Source organism: Rhinatrema bivittatum, chromosome 1 (assembly GCF_901001135.1).
Source record: "Rhinatrema bivittatum chromosome 1, aRhiBiv1.1, whole genome shotgun sequence".
NCBI classification, from domain to species: Eukaryota; Metazoa; Chordata; class Amphibia; order Gymnophiona; family Rhinatrematidae; genus Rhinatrema; species Rhinatrema bivittatum.
This window is the reverse complement of record NC_042615.1, coordinates 531,150,201-531,163,827: the sequence shown is the minus strand read 5'-3', so window position 1 is coordinate 531,163,827 and position 13,627 is coordinate 531,150,201. Positions and strand designations below refer to the sequence as shown.

Here is a 13,627-nt window from a genome sequence, read left to right as displayed (position 1 = left end):
GCACGGCCATAAATGGGATGCAATACTTTAGTATTATCCAGAAACTTCTGTATCAGCCACAGCTCTTTCAATCACTTTTGCACAAAATGGAATAACAGAGTTTGGCTGATAGTTACCAATATCTCCAGTCTAAAGTCATTTTTCAACCGTGGCCAGTGAAGACATATTTTAGGACAGAAGATATTATGGCAGAAAGCTAGAATTAACTAAGATCAACAATGGTTCCTTCAGACCCATTTCCAGGTTTTAACAAAATTTGTGGGAATGGGATCTAAACAAGAAGTAGACAAGCTCACGTTACCCATCATTTGTGGCACTGTGATGGGAGAAATTGTCTGGAAAGCAGCCCATTTATATGACAAGGAAAGATTTTGTTCAGTGTCCTTTTGGTTTCACCAGAGCAGACTATTAGACAGAGTGAGGAAAGCTTTCTAGAAAAACGGCAATTTTGGCATGAAAAAAAATATCAAACTGATCACCCATTAAAGACATACTTTCCCAAGGGCAAGGCTCAATCTTATTAGAGAACTTGGCTACCATTAAAAAAAAAAATTCTTTGGGTGAATCTCTCCACTAGAAATTTCACCAAGAATCCAATCCCAAATCTCAGCCTGCTTGTCCGACATCACTGCCTGGATGTCCCACCATCTTAAACCTAACATGAACAAGATGGCATTTCTCGTTTCCCCACTCTCCCCCAAACTTTCTTCCCTCTTCCCATTTTTTTCTGTCTCCGTGGATGGTACTCTCATCCTTCCCGTTCTCATGGCTTAGAACCTTGGGGTGTTCTTTGATGCCTCTTTCTTTCACTACAAACATTCAAAATCCCTTTGTTCAAAATGGCCATTTTGTCTGTATTCAATATTCTGTTGGAGATGTTAATCACTCGATTATCCATTCTTCTTCTATAACATCACTAAAATTCATCTTTTCCTTTTTGAGCATGCAACCAAAATGCTCATCCACTCTCTTTATTACCACCCACTTAAGACTACTGCAACTTGCTCATCACAGGTCTCCCATTGACTCATCTTGCTCCACTGCCATCTATTCCAAATTACAAATGCATGACTTATTTTCCTTCAGTATTGCTAGGACTATGAACCTCTCTTTTCAAGTTGCTACACTGACTCCCTGCTTGCTTCCACATACAACTCACTTACTGGCCTACAAATATATTCACTCTGCAGCTCCTCCTTACCTATCTTCTGTCTACCTACTCCTTTCCTCATGAACTCCATGTTCATGTGCCCTTCTTCTCCTTCACCAATTCCTGACTCCATGCTTTTCACCTTGCTGCACAGTAAGAATGGCATGGACTTCCTGATTCAGTGCGTCATTCTCCCTCTCTGGCCATATTCAAGTCCAGTCTAAAATTCACATTTTTAGCCTGCTTTTAAATCCTACAATAGAGACACCTCCCACAGATCCTTATTTTCATGTATGTTTGTCTTGACTAGACTATAAGCTCCTTGGAGCAGGAACTGTCATTTATATGTATCTGTACAGCACTACACGTCTGGTTAAAAATGTTTAAGAATATTATTCTATTACAAGAGTGTCTCTTGATAATATAACAGGACAAAATCAACCAACCATGGATACTGATTTAGTTAGTAACTAGAACAGGATGAATAAATAAATAAATAGCACTAGTTACGTGGTATGTGATTGAATCCATACAGTGTCTTAGCTTGTAGTATAAGTGAAGGATGACTGGCCTTTGCACAGCTTTCCTTATTTTGGGGTCCGCCAGTAAGGAAATAATGGAAATATTTGCTAATTGGTCAATAGATAGAGGGCCAATTTTAGGTAGGGATACATACAACTTGCAAATGTTGCAGTTTTAGTTGGTTTCCAATTTTGCACACTAAACACTTTTGGCTGCACCAAATGCCCCTTTGACTCTCTGACTAGAACAGCCGGTCTCAAGAACAGATGCCATATAAGCAGAGCACTTTTCCCAGCAGATGTAATCCCAAGTGTGGGACAAAAGATACATCTGCCCGAACCTTCAGCAAAACTGGCCAGATTTTCATTCTTGCTCCTACTACAGCCATGATCCTCAAACTGGGAGTCATTTTTAAAACTGGCAGAGGCCCAGTAGTGGCTGCTGTGATGTTTGAAGGACTCTACCCCCTTTTCACTATGACAGTATTGTATTGGCTTCAGGTTACTATGCAGTATTTTCTGGAAATCTCGGTGATTACCTATTCTCTATCCTTGTTTCTAGTCTGTTGCTGTGTTTCATGACATTCTTTCCTTCTGCAAAGTCTACAGAGTTGTGGTACTGAGAACTATCTTGATAACTGAAGCTCCTGTGTTTATCTGAGGCTCTTGCGCAAATGCCAGGACTAAGGGATCAGCAAAGAATTACCTAGCAGGCCACAGTGCAGAGAATTCTCTCTCATCATAGACCACCAAAGGCCAACATCTGATACACAAAATGATTTTTTTGGACTCAGGTGGCTATGTTGCTAAGTAACACATCAATACATTGCTATTCTGTTAAAGCCCTAATGATCTGGTCCTTTTTTTGTTTGTCAGTACCTGACAGAGCCAGTGAGCTGTGCTTCATACTTTGGCTTATTAGTGTAAAAACACATACTGTATGTCTCATTCTTGTTTTGTACATTTACATAATTAAATGTTTCATTGAAGACTGCAACATTTTCCATCATGTACTATATTCCTGAGCCAGCTAAGTCAAAATAGAAGGATCACTGATACAGTATGAGATGGGTTTGTTTGTTTTTTTACAAGGACTGACCCAGTAGTCACTGAGCCAGTTTGTGTAGGTAGGTATCAGCACATGGTTTAGAAGCTAAGCAAGCCAACAATGACATAGTATACCTAACCTTTGTATGAGTCTGCTGTCAGTACATTTTACTGCCACTTAGCACAACTACATGGTGTTACAGTGATCATGGTCCTAAAATGAATGGTTGTATATTTCTATTAAAAATTACATTAAAGGCAATGCTTACAATTTAAAGATTTTAAAAAAATTGCATTACCATAATATAAAACTGTGATGTTGCACGATGTGATAATATGCATTAAGTGAATTATTACAAGTTGAGTATATTGTAAGAAACAATGCAGACAAAATGTGATCAGGCACTATTTTGATGCAGACATTTTACAGAACTCATTTAGTATTACAAGTTGCTCTGGTTTTAAAAAGTCATACACCTATTTTTTGAAGGAAAAAAACATGGTAACAGAGGGAATCTGGTTCTCAAAATTCAAAGCAACTTGTTAAGCAGCCAGGCAAAGGTGCCCACTTGGCTAGATCTTATTGTAGATTCAAGTGGGCCTTAAGAAGTTTACCGTATAGAAGGCTCTGTGACATGATGTAAATATATTCTGATATGAGAAACAGACATGCTGATTTTGCTGAGTATGCTACTGTAGCACAAAATGGATGCTCCCATTAGCAACCAGGAGTAATTTTCAAGGGAAGCTAGTTCATAACTAATGTGGTTCTAACATGCGTTGTCTGGCTTGCTGGACATTTCTATTTCACTAGGTAATAGGCTATCTTAAAATTTGAACATGTTAATGCCCTTGCAAGTGGATAATTCTAAATAACTAGAGTATCAATTCAAATTTCTAAAAATATACTAATCACTACAGTAAAAATATACTAATATGGAAGCCTTAGGTATAAATTGGAATGATCTTGATTTGCTACCTACTTACATCATTTGAAGTTAATTGGCATTTAAAAGAAATGCCGCCATCTTTTACCAGGGATTACATAACTTGATGATTAATTCTACTCACCCATTAGTTGTACTTACTTGTGCTACCATTAGCAGAAATTATCTTTGGGCTTATTGTTTTTATTAACTAATTCATACTAATTCGCCATCCCTCTCAAGAAAATGGTCACGTTATCTACCTCAAAGGGTATTTCTATGATAGTGTTTTAAGTAAAGTAACAAAAACAACTTGAAGAAATCATTCTATAAGCATTCTTTGAACTTTCTCTTTCTAGAATTCAGAAATTCAGAGTTGCATTTCAATTTCCATTGAGAGGGGCACAATAGTGGAAGTTCCTAGAAAGTACTCACTATATTTTTTTTATTACAAACATTATTTACAAAGCTAAAGATATTATGGATCTTTGTAGTTTCCAATTGAACAATGAGCTTTGACCGTACTCTGGAAGGAATGGAAATCTCTCATTTAGTCTGTGCAATTTATAGTATGCAGATATATGCCAATCATGGAGATTTCATGTATAGACTTATGATGTTCACCCATTAGTCAATAAAGTCAGAGAATAATTACCACTGAAACACTGGTATTATTGATGCATGAAATACAAAGATGAAAAGAGAAATGTACTATTTGGTGTGTTTCAATGGAATTAACAGATGGACAACTGCTTGTTTCATGGAATATATCTTTGGTTGTCTAAAGTTAACTGCCTTTCTTTGTAATTTCCCTTTCCTTCAATTACTTTAGAGCATTTGGGTTGAATCCATAAAGTCTTGGAAGATGAAGATGAGAGAGAGCAAAATAAACTATTACTCAAGATTAATGTACAATTGTTCACTCTAGTTCTTTCTAAACTAGACTATTGTAATGGGTTGGTTATGAGGTTGTCTAGTAGGCCATTGCACAGATTATAAATTTTATTTCACTTTATCGCCTCATTAATCAAAGAATCTCAAGGTGAGGTATAATAAAAATAAATTCAGCAATAAATAATACAATCAAACTTTACAACACAGAAAATTTAATCAAATTAAACCTACACTTTTAAAAAGGTATTCAGAATAGCACAGCTCAACTCACTCTGGATCTAAAAAGGGGCAATTATATTACCCCAGCTTCCAGTGACTGATCATTCATGTTTCAAAATAACCTTGGTGTTCAAAAACATTTCAGGGCCTGGCCCCTGCTTATCTATATTAGTACGTTATGATGTTAGAGTTTTACACTCTTCTCTATCTGCTTTATTAGCAGATCCCTCAGTGAGAAGACCTAAAATGCAAGCAGCAATCAGGCTTACTCTTCATGTGGACAGTGTTGGAAGCAAATTGCTAAAGGATATTAGGTTGATAACTGACTTAAGTGTCCATAAGGCAATTAAGACAGTTCTGTTTTCAGAGGCTCTCACTTGGGTAACCATGAGGGAGAGTTAGGGTAGATGGGGAGATGCTGTTGGTTTACATTTTACTTTTAACTCTATAGTTTATTTTCATTGTTCTGTGATTGGCTTGCATTTATGTATATGTTTTTAAAATTGTAGCTCAGATGACAATGTACTACTTGAAGATGCGAGATTTTAATAAATACAAACATAAAAGTAAGAAATCAGCAAGATGGGGAATGAAAATAACATGAATAAAATGGTAATGAGCCTCCCATCTATCCATCAGGGATTCTCCCATCCCAACCCATGTAATGTGTCTAACCGTACTAAGCGTGACATACCTTGTTTTTGTATTCATAGCTTTTTATTATACTCAATTTTTATATGCAATTTAAAACAAATTAATCTAAGAGAATACAACCATCACACTGTACAACAGTCTATCCATACATCATTTTAGTATCAATTTCTGCAATTGAATCCTCCCAGAACTTTGAACTGTAAAATCGCTTTAGAATATTTGGCTGCACAAGTTGCATTGAGAAGACTTGTAAGACGAATGTTATTCAAACTTTCCTTCCTCCATGATGCATTTCCCACAAAAGATCTTACTTCCTCCCAATCAGGGCTGGTCATAGGGGTGTGCGACCTCTGCAGCTGCACCGAATGCCACCACTTCAGGGGCACAGCATCAGCTTTAAAGGGGCTCTGCTGACTGCAGCACGCTGGAGAGGCCTCCCCCTACCAGCCTTGGAGGGCAGAGTACAGCACGCTGGGGTGAGAATCCCCTTCCCCTGTTATGGAAGGTGCTGCTGATGCTAAGGCCAGCCCTACTCCCAAGTTGGTCTAAAAACCTACTATGGACCTGATTCTCCAAATCCTCTGCCCCATTCTGTGTCTAAGGGAAAAGACTTTGGTGAATCAGGCCCGATATTAGAGGCACTTCTTTGGAAAACTAATTACCTCCCATCTCTCTTCCACTTACTCACTTTCTAGTTTCAACATCTTACTTATCCCAAAACACATTTCTGCACTTGTTCTTCCCTCCCTTGTAAACATCCATCCTGTCATTTAATCCCATTTTAACCACCATACCATATTCATGAAATTAATCTCCCGATATCATCTTCCCTGAACTGATTCCATGCCATTCTCCCAGACATGCATATAAACCTATTTCAAACTTCATATGGAAACAGTAGCACTCCTCTCAAGATACCTGCATTTCAGCATATATGTTTTACTAAAGTCACATTAATCCTATTGTTACTGACATTTTGTAATGCACCTCTAAGAATCTCTTAGATTAAGTTTGCAGACTATCTAGCACTGTAGCCTCCTTATGTTCTCTTTTAAAGTCCCATGCACACATTTGTGTAAGCTCAAATACAGAATATACTCCCATATATCTCCCTACTGTTATTTTAAGCACTCTGCTTGAAATTCTCAAATAAAGCCACGGTCATTAATAAAGCTTAATGCATCATACTTAAAGTCAAGAGATATGTTGACTAATATTGGTATGAAATGCTATTTCATGTCTGCCGCATTTCCCAGAAATTCTCTGAAAGCATTTCACAAAGAAAGCAGCCAGGTTGTTTCCTTATTTTTAAGTCAGATTTATGAATACTGTAGTGCTTCTCAATCCCTGGCAGATTCATAACAGTCACAAACTCACAAATCATATGGTGTGCACACAATGTACATCAGTTCTTCTGTCACTTTCAATATGGAGGATTCACCTCATCTTTCTGGAATTCTCCAACTGCCTCCTTTGCCTATGCATGTAAAAAAGAGCATTCATCATGGATGACCCTCCATTGTTTTAGGTCTGTATATCCCTTAAAGCTAAAACATACTCCCACAGACCAGCTCCGTTACTGCATTTTTCTAATGGCGAAGAGGTACTACCAAATGCCATTTTGTTTTTACCCTTAAACACAGGCTTCACAGACACATCTACCTGCAAACCTGAAGCTCTCAAACTATACAAGCTTCACATGAATCTACTTGCAGTACTCATTGTCTGCAGTCAGTCCAGAATACAGACTCGGACTCGTCTGAAATTATAAGAAAATAGAAAAAAAAATAAGTATATAATCTTTTAGCCAAGATTACAATACATACAACTCACTGTTTCACCCTAGTATACAGCCTTTGGCTCTTTCTGCACACATGAATCACAGAATCTCAATTTTGTTTCTGAGAGAGAATGGGTATAATCTTGTGGTTCAAGATCCTCAAATGTTTTGATCTCATTATTCCCATCGACTTTCCTCCTTGCTGACAGAACAATTCAAACCTCTCTCTTCTATTTTTTAATTGCTCTCACATTGCCAGAGATGTCTTCCTTTTTTGTGCATTGTGACATTTAGAGCCATAACATTTTCATTGTTATTTCCTTCCCACAGTACAGGTGTCCATACTTTAGTTTTTTTTCAGGATTTCCAATTATTGAGGGTATCTCAAGATGTGAATCACCATTGGTCTTGGGTATTTATTGTTGCTGGTATTATGGAAAGGCACTCTACATTTCAATAATAAAATCCTTCATAAACTGAAATTTTCCATTGCCTAGGTAAAAATGTCTTCATACATTTCACTGGATCATCACTTCCCATTCCTGCTGAAATTCCCCAAATTCTCAGACTGAAGATGGTCAATAATAGGAGTCTGTGAAACAAAAGTCCTTTTTTTTTTAGTTCAGCAATGATTTTATTTTGTCCTGTAGCATAGTCACAGTATCTTCCAACAAAGAAGTCCATTCTTCCAGTTCATCAATACACTTTTGAAATAGAGGCTTGCATTATAAGGGAAGCCACCTCCATTTTAATTTCTTTAGCTTCACCATGATTCTCTGTACCTTTGGGGATTGGTCATGGTAAGGAGGGCTTCAGTTTCTGTGCCAGCCTTCATTCCTCTTGGTTCTTGGCCTGTTCTTCAGAGAGCATATCTCTCAATATCCATAAGCAAGCTCTCTAACATCCTGCACTGCATCGAGCCTTAATGCAATTAGTAACACCTATGGCATCATTCTGCTTTCTAGCATACTTTTAGGCTTCAGGCAATGAGTGGCAGTCTTGTTTATGAACAGAAATTAAAATTGACTAACAATATATCAACAGTAATACATCCATCCTATTTCAGAATATTGCCACAGACAAGATTTTAATTAAATGAAGCAAAAAAAAAAAAAAAGAAAAAAGACACTAACCAGAGTGATACCTGAAAGTGCTGCACTAACTCAAAGATGTGCTGTATTTTGTGGTAAACGTGTAATATTGTGGCACAGACCTCCTGATATTGCAGGACAAACAGTGGACATCTGGATTCACGAGGATTGTGAAGGAGGCCTTTCTTGTGAAAGCTGGGATGCTGCTAAATTGCTATGTTATCAAGATATTTTGTTAATGTTTGGCCAGTAGTATAATTTCAGAAGGGAAAGCATGCCAGAAATGCAACGATTATTGTCCTAAACTATAGAAAGGATTTTGTTTGAAGGGAAAATAAGTTTTTGAAAGGCATCAAGAATGGTAGTATATACTCCCTTTCAGGACTGAGACATGTGCACTACAAATTTAAACTGTCACATGTCTGGCTGTAGTCCTCCAGGCCAGGACATGGGGGGGCAGACCTCCCCACGTATTAAAATATATGTGTGCTACTTTATTCCAAGATCAAAAGGAATCAAGCTAGGATAATGTCAGATGTTTATTGCTATTAATGTGATGCAACACCAGATTATTTTTGGTTTGGTGACTGAGCACGCAGTATAATCACACAAATATTTGGCATTTTGTCATTATTATACAAAAAGCAGCAAAGATTTATAACACACAATCAACCAAATATTGTAAACACTATTTTTGTAGTACATTTGAGCACTGAATGTTTCTACCTTCCTAAAACATAACCACATTACAAGCAAATACTGTAGCTAAAAGAAAAAAACTATTCAGTATCCTGTTTCATATCCTATAACCACTAGCAGAAAATGTTCAACAGAAAGACACCACAAAGTGTGCTTCTGCAGCTCTTCTCCAACGAATAGCAAAAATAAAGTGCAGCGCCAGTATTATCATTTCAGATAGGAAAATAGCTCAGCTCTGCTATTGTTTGTAGCAAAATATTTCTCGACTTCAACAGTTTCTTCAAGCTACAGCGTGTCCATCCTTTTTGACTCCTCATCCTCTCTGTGTCCTATCGAGCTTGTGCAGTGCGGGTCCGGGCTCTGGTGGCCCTGGAAAGACGGATCAGCATTCTAGAAAGGAAGGAAAAGGAGAACTTGGCTCAGTGAAGACATGAAGCATGCAGGATTCTGTGGCTGCTCGCGCTGGACGCTGCTTGGTCCTTTTTGTGGGGAGGACTAAAAAACGGGTCCGAACACACCTGGTGGTTTTAAGCAACTGCCCAATCAATTTGATTTTCATCAAAGCAAATATTGTTTTTAAAATGTATTTGTGGCTGCAGTTTTTGAATTATTAAAGAAATGCAAATACAATAAAGACTGGTTTATGACTGGCCCTGCGATTCAGCTCGAGATTGATTCTCCTACCCAAGGGAATCAAGCAATACTACAGAGGTGACGCGCTAGAGGGGTGGGGGAAGACGACTACTGCTGTAGTGACCAGTTATCCTGGCCACTAGGTCCCACAAGACACTATGGCCCTGTGCGGTTCAAATCATGGAGACAAAGAGAGCAGCGACAGGTGGCTAGAAGGTAACCAGAAGCCGAAGACACTTCAGCAGGAACCTTGGTGGCAATCCCTCTGGTTTGAAAGAGGCACCAAGAGTGTTTTGAGAGGCAACTTCCTTCCAGTGAGACCACAGAGTCATCTGAGTATGCCGTTTGGCGTGGTGGGATGACAAAATAAAAATTGTTTTATTATAATGGAGTATTTCAACTAAAGATTAAGGAGCGGACTGGGAGGGAACTTCCCTACCCCCATGCCTAACCTTGCTACCCTTTCCTCTCTCCACCCTGACCCCTACTACCTAAGAAAAAGGTTTTTTATTATTTTATTTTTTTTCTTTTACTTACTGCTGCATTAGAGCAGAAGCAATGTGCGCGCAGCGGCCAACTGCCGTCACACGCTTCCCCGGGACAGTGGCTAATGGCTGCTGTCCCGGCCAGTCGCTGTCCCACCCCTCCCCACCCAGAGCACACCCCCCAGCCCACCCCTTTTTAAAGGCCCAGCACTTGTGTGTGTATCGGCAGTTACGTGCATGGCCAGACCCTTTTAAAAATGCATGCGGCACGTGCAAGGCCCGGCCACGTGCTTAATTACTGGAATTTGCACGCATGGCAGATTTAAAAAATTCGGCCGTATCTTGTTTGCTCCTTTATTGGGATAGATTTTTATGTCGAGCATTGAGAGGTAGCACAGAGGAAGGGCGGAGTAAACAGCACACACATAAATAAATAGCAACAAAAATAATGTGGCAAATAATGTACTGATCAATAACAGCAGTGAAACTTTTTTATTTTGCATACGCACACATCAGTTGTGCATAATATTGAACTCCACAGTAAACTGTACAGATTTGTGGATACTATGGTCCCCCTGATGCAGCCCTGATACGAAACACGGCCATGTCAGGATCCTTTGCTTATACAATATTATTTACTGTGGAGTTCAATATTATGCACAACTGATGTGTGCGTATGCAAAATAAGAGTATTGGGAGGTAACAGATGTTTAAAGGAAATGGAACCTTGGAATGATATTTTAATATGTACCTCTTTTTCATCATGTGCAAAATGTTTATTTGGCTATAATCTGCCTGAAGGCTTATATTAGTTAAAGGCATAAAAAAACAAAAAGGAAATGAAACAAAAACATTTTGCTATTTAAGTACTAAAACGCCAATGTACAAAAGTGCTCTGCAACCATCTTGTATCTGCTTACTAAAAAAAAAAAATAAAAAAAAATATCAAAGTTGCCACAAGAGAGCTTACAGTACAAGCCTGAGCACAGGAAAATTAAACTCAAAGGCCAAAAACAGGTAGCTCAGGTGTACTATGAACCTGGGCTTCAGAATTTCATTGTTCTGTATGAAGAAACATATAGCGATGCACAGTTGGTAGTGGTAGCAGAGAAAGGGAATAAGTGGGAAAGTTAGAAAGCTGACAATTTTAGGACTGAATAGAATCAAGGTATCAATGCTGATAACCAGCTATGAATGTTGAAACAATCAACTCACAGCAAATAAAACAAAGAATATAACAGTAAATAAGGCTCAACTAATCTCTCCAATAAACTTCCTGTTACAATGCCGCAAACCCCAGTTAATACGTAGCTTTCATGTCACCTCTCTGCAACTAAGAATCTTCTTTGCTTATTCCAGGCTTTCTTGAATTCAGTTACTGTTTTTTCCTCTAAGATTATTCCATTCATCCTCCACCCTTTTCTGTAAAGTATTTTCTAACTGTGGCAACGCCCTGGTGAGCCACTAGATGGACCTAGATCACTGCCATAGAATTTAAGAGCTTACGGGCTTACTGCCTGATGAGTTCATCTCAGGATCCTGAGGGAGCTCAGATGTGCTGGCAGGTCCGCTACATGAGCTGTTCAATAGATCACTGGAAAGGGGAGTGGTGCCGAGTGATCAGAGAAGTGCGGTGGTGGTCCCACTTCACAAGAGTGGGAGTAGAGAGGAAGCTAGAAACTACAGGCAGTTAGCCTCACCTTGGTGGTGGGAAAAGTAATGGAGACTCTGCTGAAGGAAAGGAAGGCAGCATGGATTCACCAGGGGAAGGTCCTGTCAGACAAATCAGATTGATTTTTTTTTGATTAGGTGACTAAAGAATTGGATCGAGGAAGAGCATTTTATATAGTATTGCAAAGGCGGCTTGTGAATAAAATGAAGCTTGGTATTTGACAGTGCTGGGGAGAAGCTGGATGCTGTGGTACATATGGGCACCAACAACATAGGAAAATGTGGGAGGGAGGTTCTAGAAGCCAAATTTAGGCTCTTAGGTAGAAAGCTGAAATCCAGAACCTCCAGGGTAGCATTCTCTGAAATGCTCCCTGGTCCACGCACAGGTTACCAGAGGCAGGCAGAGCTCCAGAGTCTCAATGCATGGATGAGACAATGGTGCAAGGAAGAGGGATTCAGTTTTGTAAGGAACTGGGGAACCTTTTGGGGAAGGGGGGAGTCTTTTCCGAAGGGATGGGCTCCACCTTAACCAGGGTAGAACCAGACTGCTGGCGCTAACCTTTAAAAAGGAGATAGAGCAGCTTTTAAACTAGAACAAAGGGGAAAGCTGAAAGTCACTCAGCAGCGTATGCTTTGGAGGGAGGTATCTTCGAAGGATATTAATGAAGCATTAGAGTTAGGGCATCTCAACATAGAGGTTCCTATAATAAGAAAGGTAGTCCAAGTGTCTGTAATTAAAAACTCACCTGAGCTAAAAGATTCCAATTTATCCCTGTCAACTGAAAAGCAGAATATAAATACAAACAAAAAACTCACTTTGTATCCTAATGCCAGAAGTCTAAGTAGTAAGATGGGAGAATTAGAGCATAAAGCAGTGAATGACGACAGACTTAATTGGCATCTCAGAGACATGATGGAAAGCGGATAAACAATGGGATAGTGCTATACCTGGGTACAAACTATATCATAATGACAGATAGGAGCATCTTGGTGGTAGGATGGCGCTTTATGTCCAGGATGCATAGATTCCAACAGCATGAAACTAAATATACAATCAAATCTTTATGGGTAGAAATCGCTTGTGTGTTGGGGAAGAGAATAGTGATAGGAGTATACTACTGTCCACCTGGCCAAAATGGTGAAATGGTCAGTGAAATGCTAAGAGAAATTAGGGAAGCTAATCAAACTGATAGTGCAGTAATAATGGGAGACTTCAATTACCAGAGAACACTGGTGCAGGCAAACACTTAAAGCCACCAAAATATTCAGTGAGTCTTAATTTAATGTTTCAAACGCTTTCACAATCACAAAGGCTTGAAATGGCAACTCCGTAAAGCAAAACATCAAAGTTCAGCAGTCCCCAGACACGGTCCCGTGTTTCGCTAGGCTGCATCAGGAGGGACCAAAGCAATGTTATATCTACAAACATAAAACAAAGGTACAAAATTGAATGGTGAAAACATGGCTACATAAACTACAGAATAGGCTTTAAATATACACTTCACATACCTGTTACCGTGTTATACGGAGCGCGAGCGCCCTCACAGGTGACAGATATTTAAAGAACAGAAAAAGGCGCGAACATGAAAAATCTCGCGAGAGCTATCAAACACCCTGTCAGTCAAACATCAGCGGCTCCATCCCTTCAGTCAAACAAGAACCATTCTATATCTTTATTAAGACCTTTTGGAAACACTGTATCCAAAATAAAAATCCATCTCTGTTCCCTCCTACCTAAAATCTCGGGGAAATCACCTCCCCAAGGTGATTTCTCGGGGAGGTGATTTCCCCGAGATTTTAGGTAGGAGGGAACAGAGATGGATTTTTATTTTGGATACAGTGTTTCCAAAAGGTCTT

The 13,627-nt window shown here is 39.1% G+C and overlaps 1 protein-coding gene across 5 annotated transcripts in view; it reads right to left on the bottom strand.

Annotated features, from left to right (window-relative positions):
• Nucleotides 1-5,283: 5,283 nt before the first annotated feature.
• Nucleotides 5,284-13,627, bottom strand: part of CDC37L1 (cell division cycle 37 like 1) — a 102,791-nt gene continuing 94,447 nt past the window's right edge. For all 5 annotated transcript variants that reach the window (XM_029613540.1, XM_029613512.1, XM_029613519.1 and 2 more), the window contains one exon: nucleotides 5,284-9,371. In XM_029613540.1, the coding sequence (XP_029469400.1) occupies nucleotides 9,267-9,371 (105 nt within the window). In that variant the 3' untranslated portion in view covers nucleotides 5,284-9,266. The remainder of the gene's footprint in view (nucleotides 9,372-13,627) is intronic.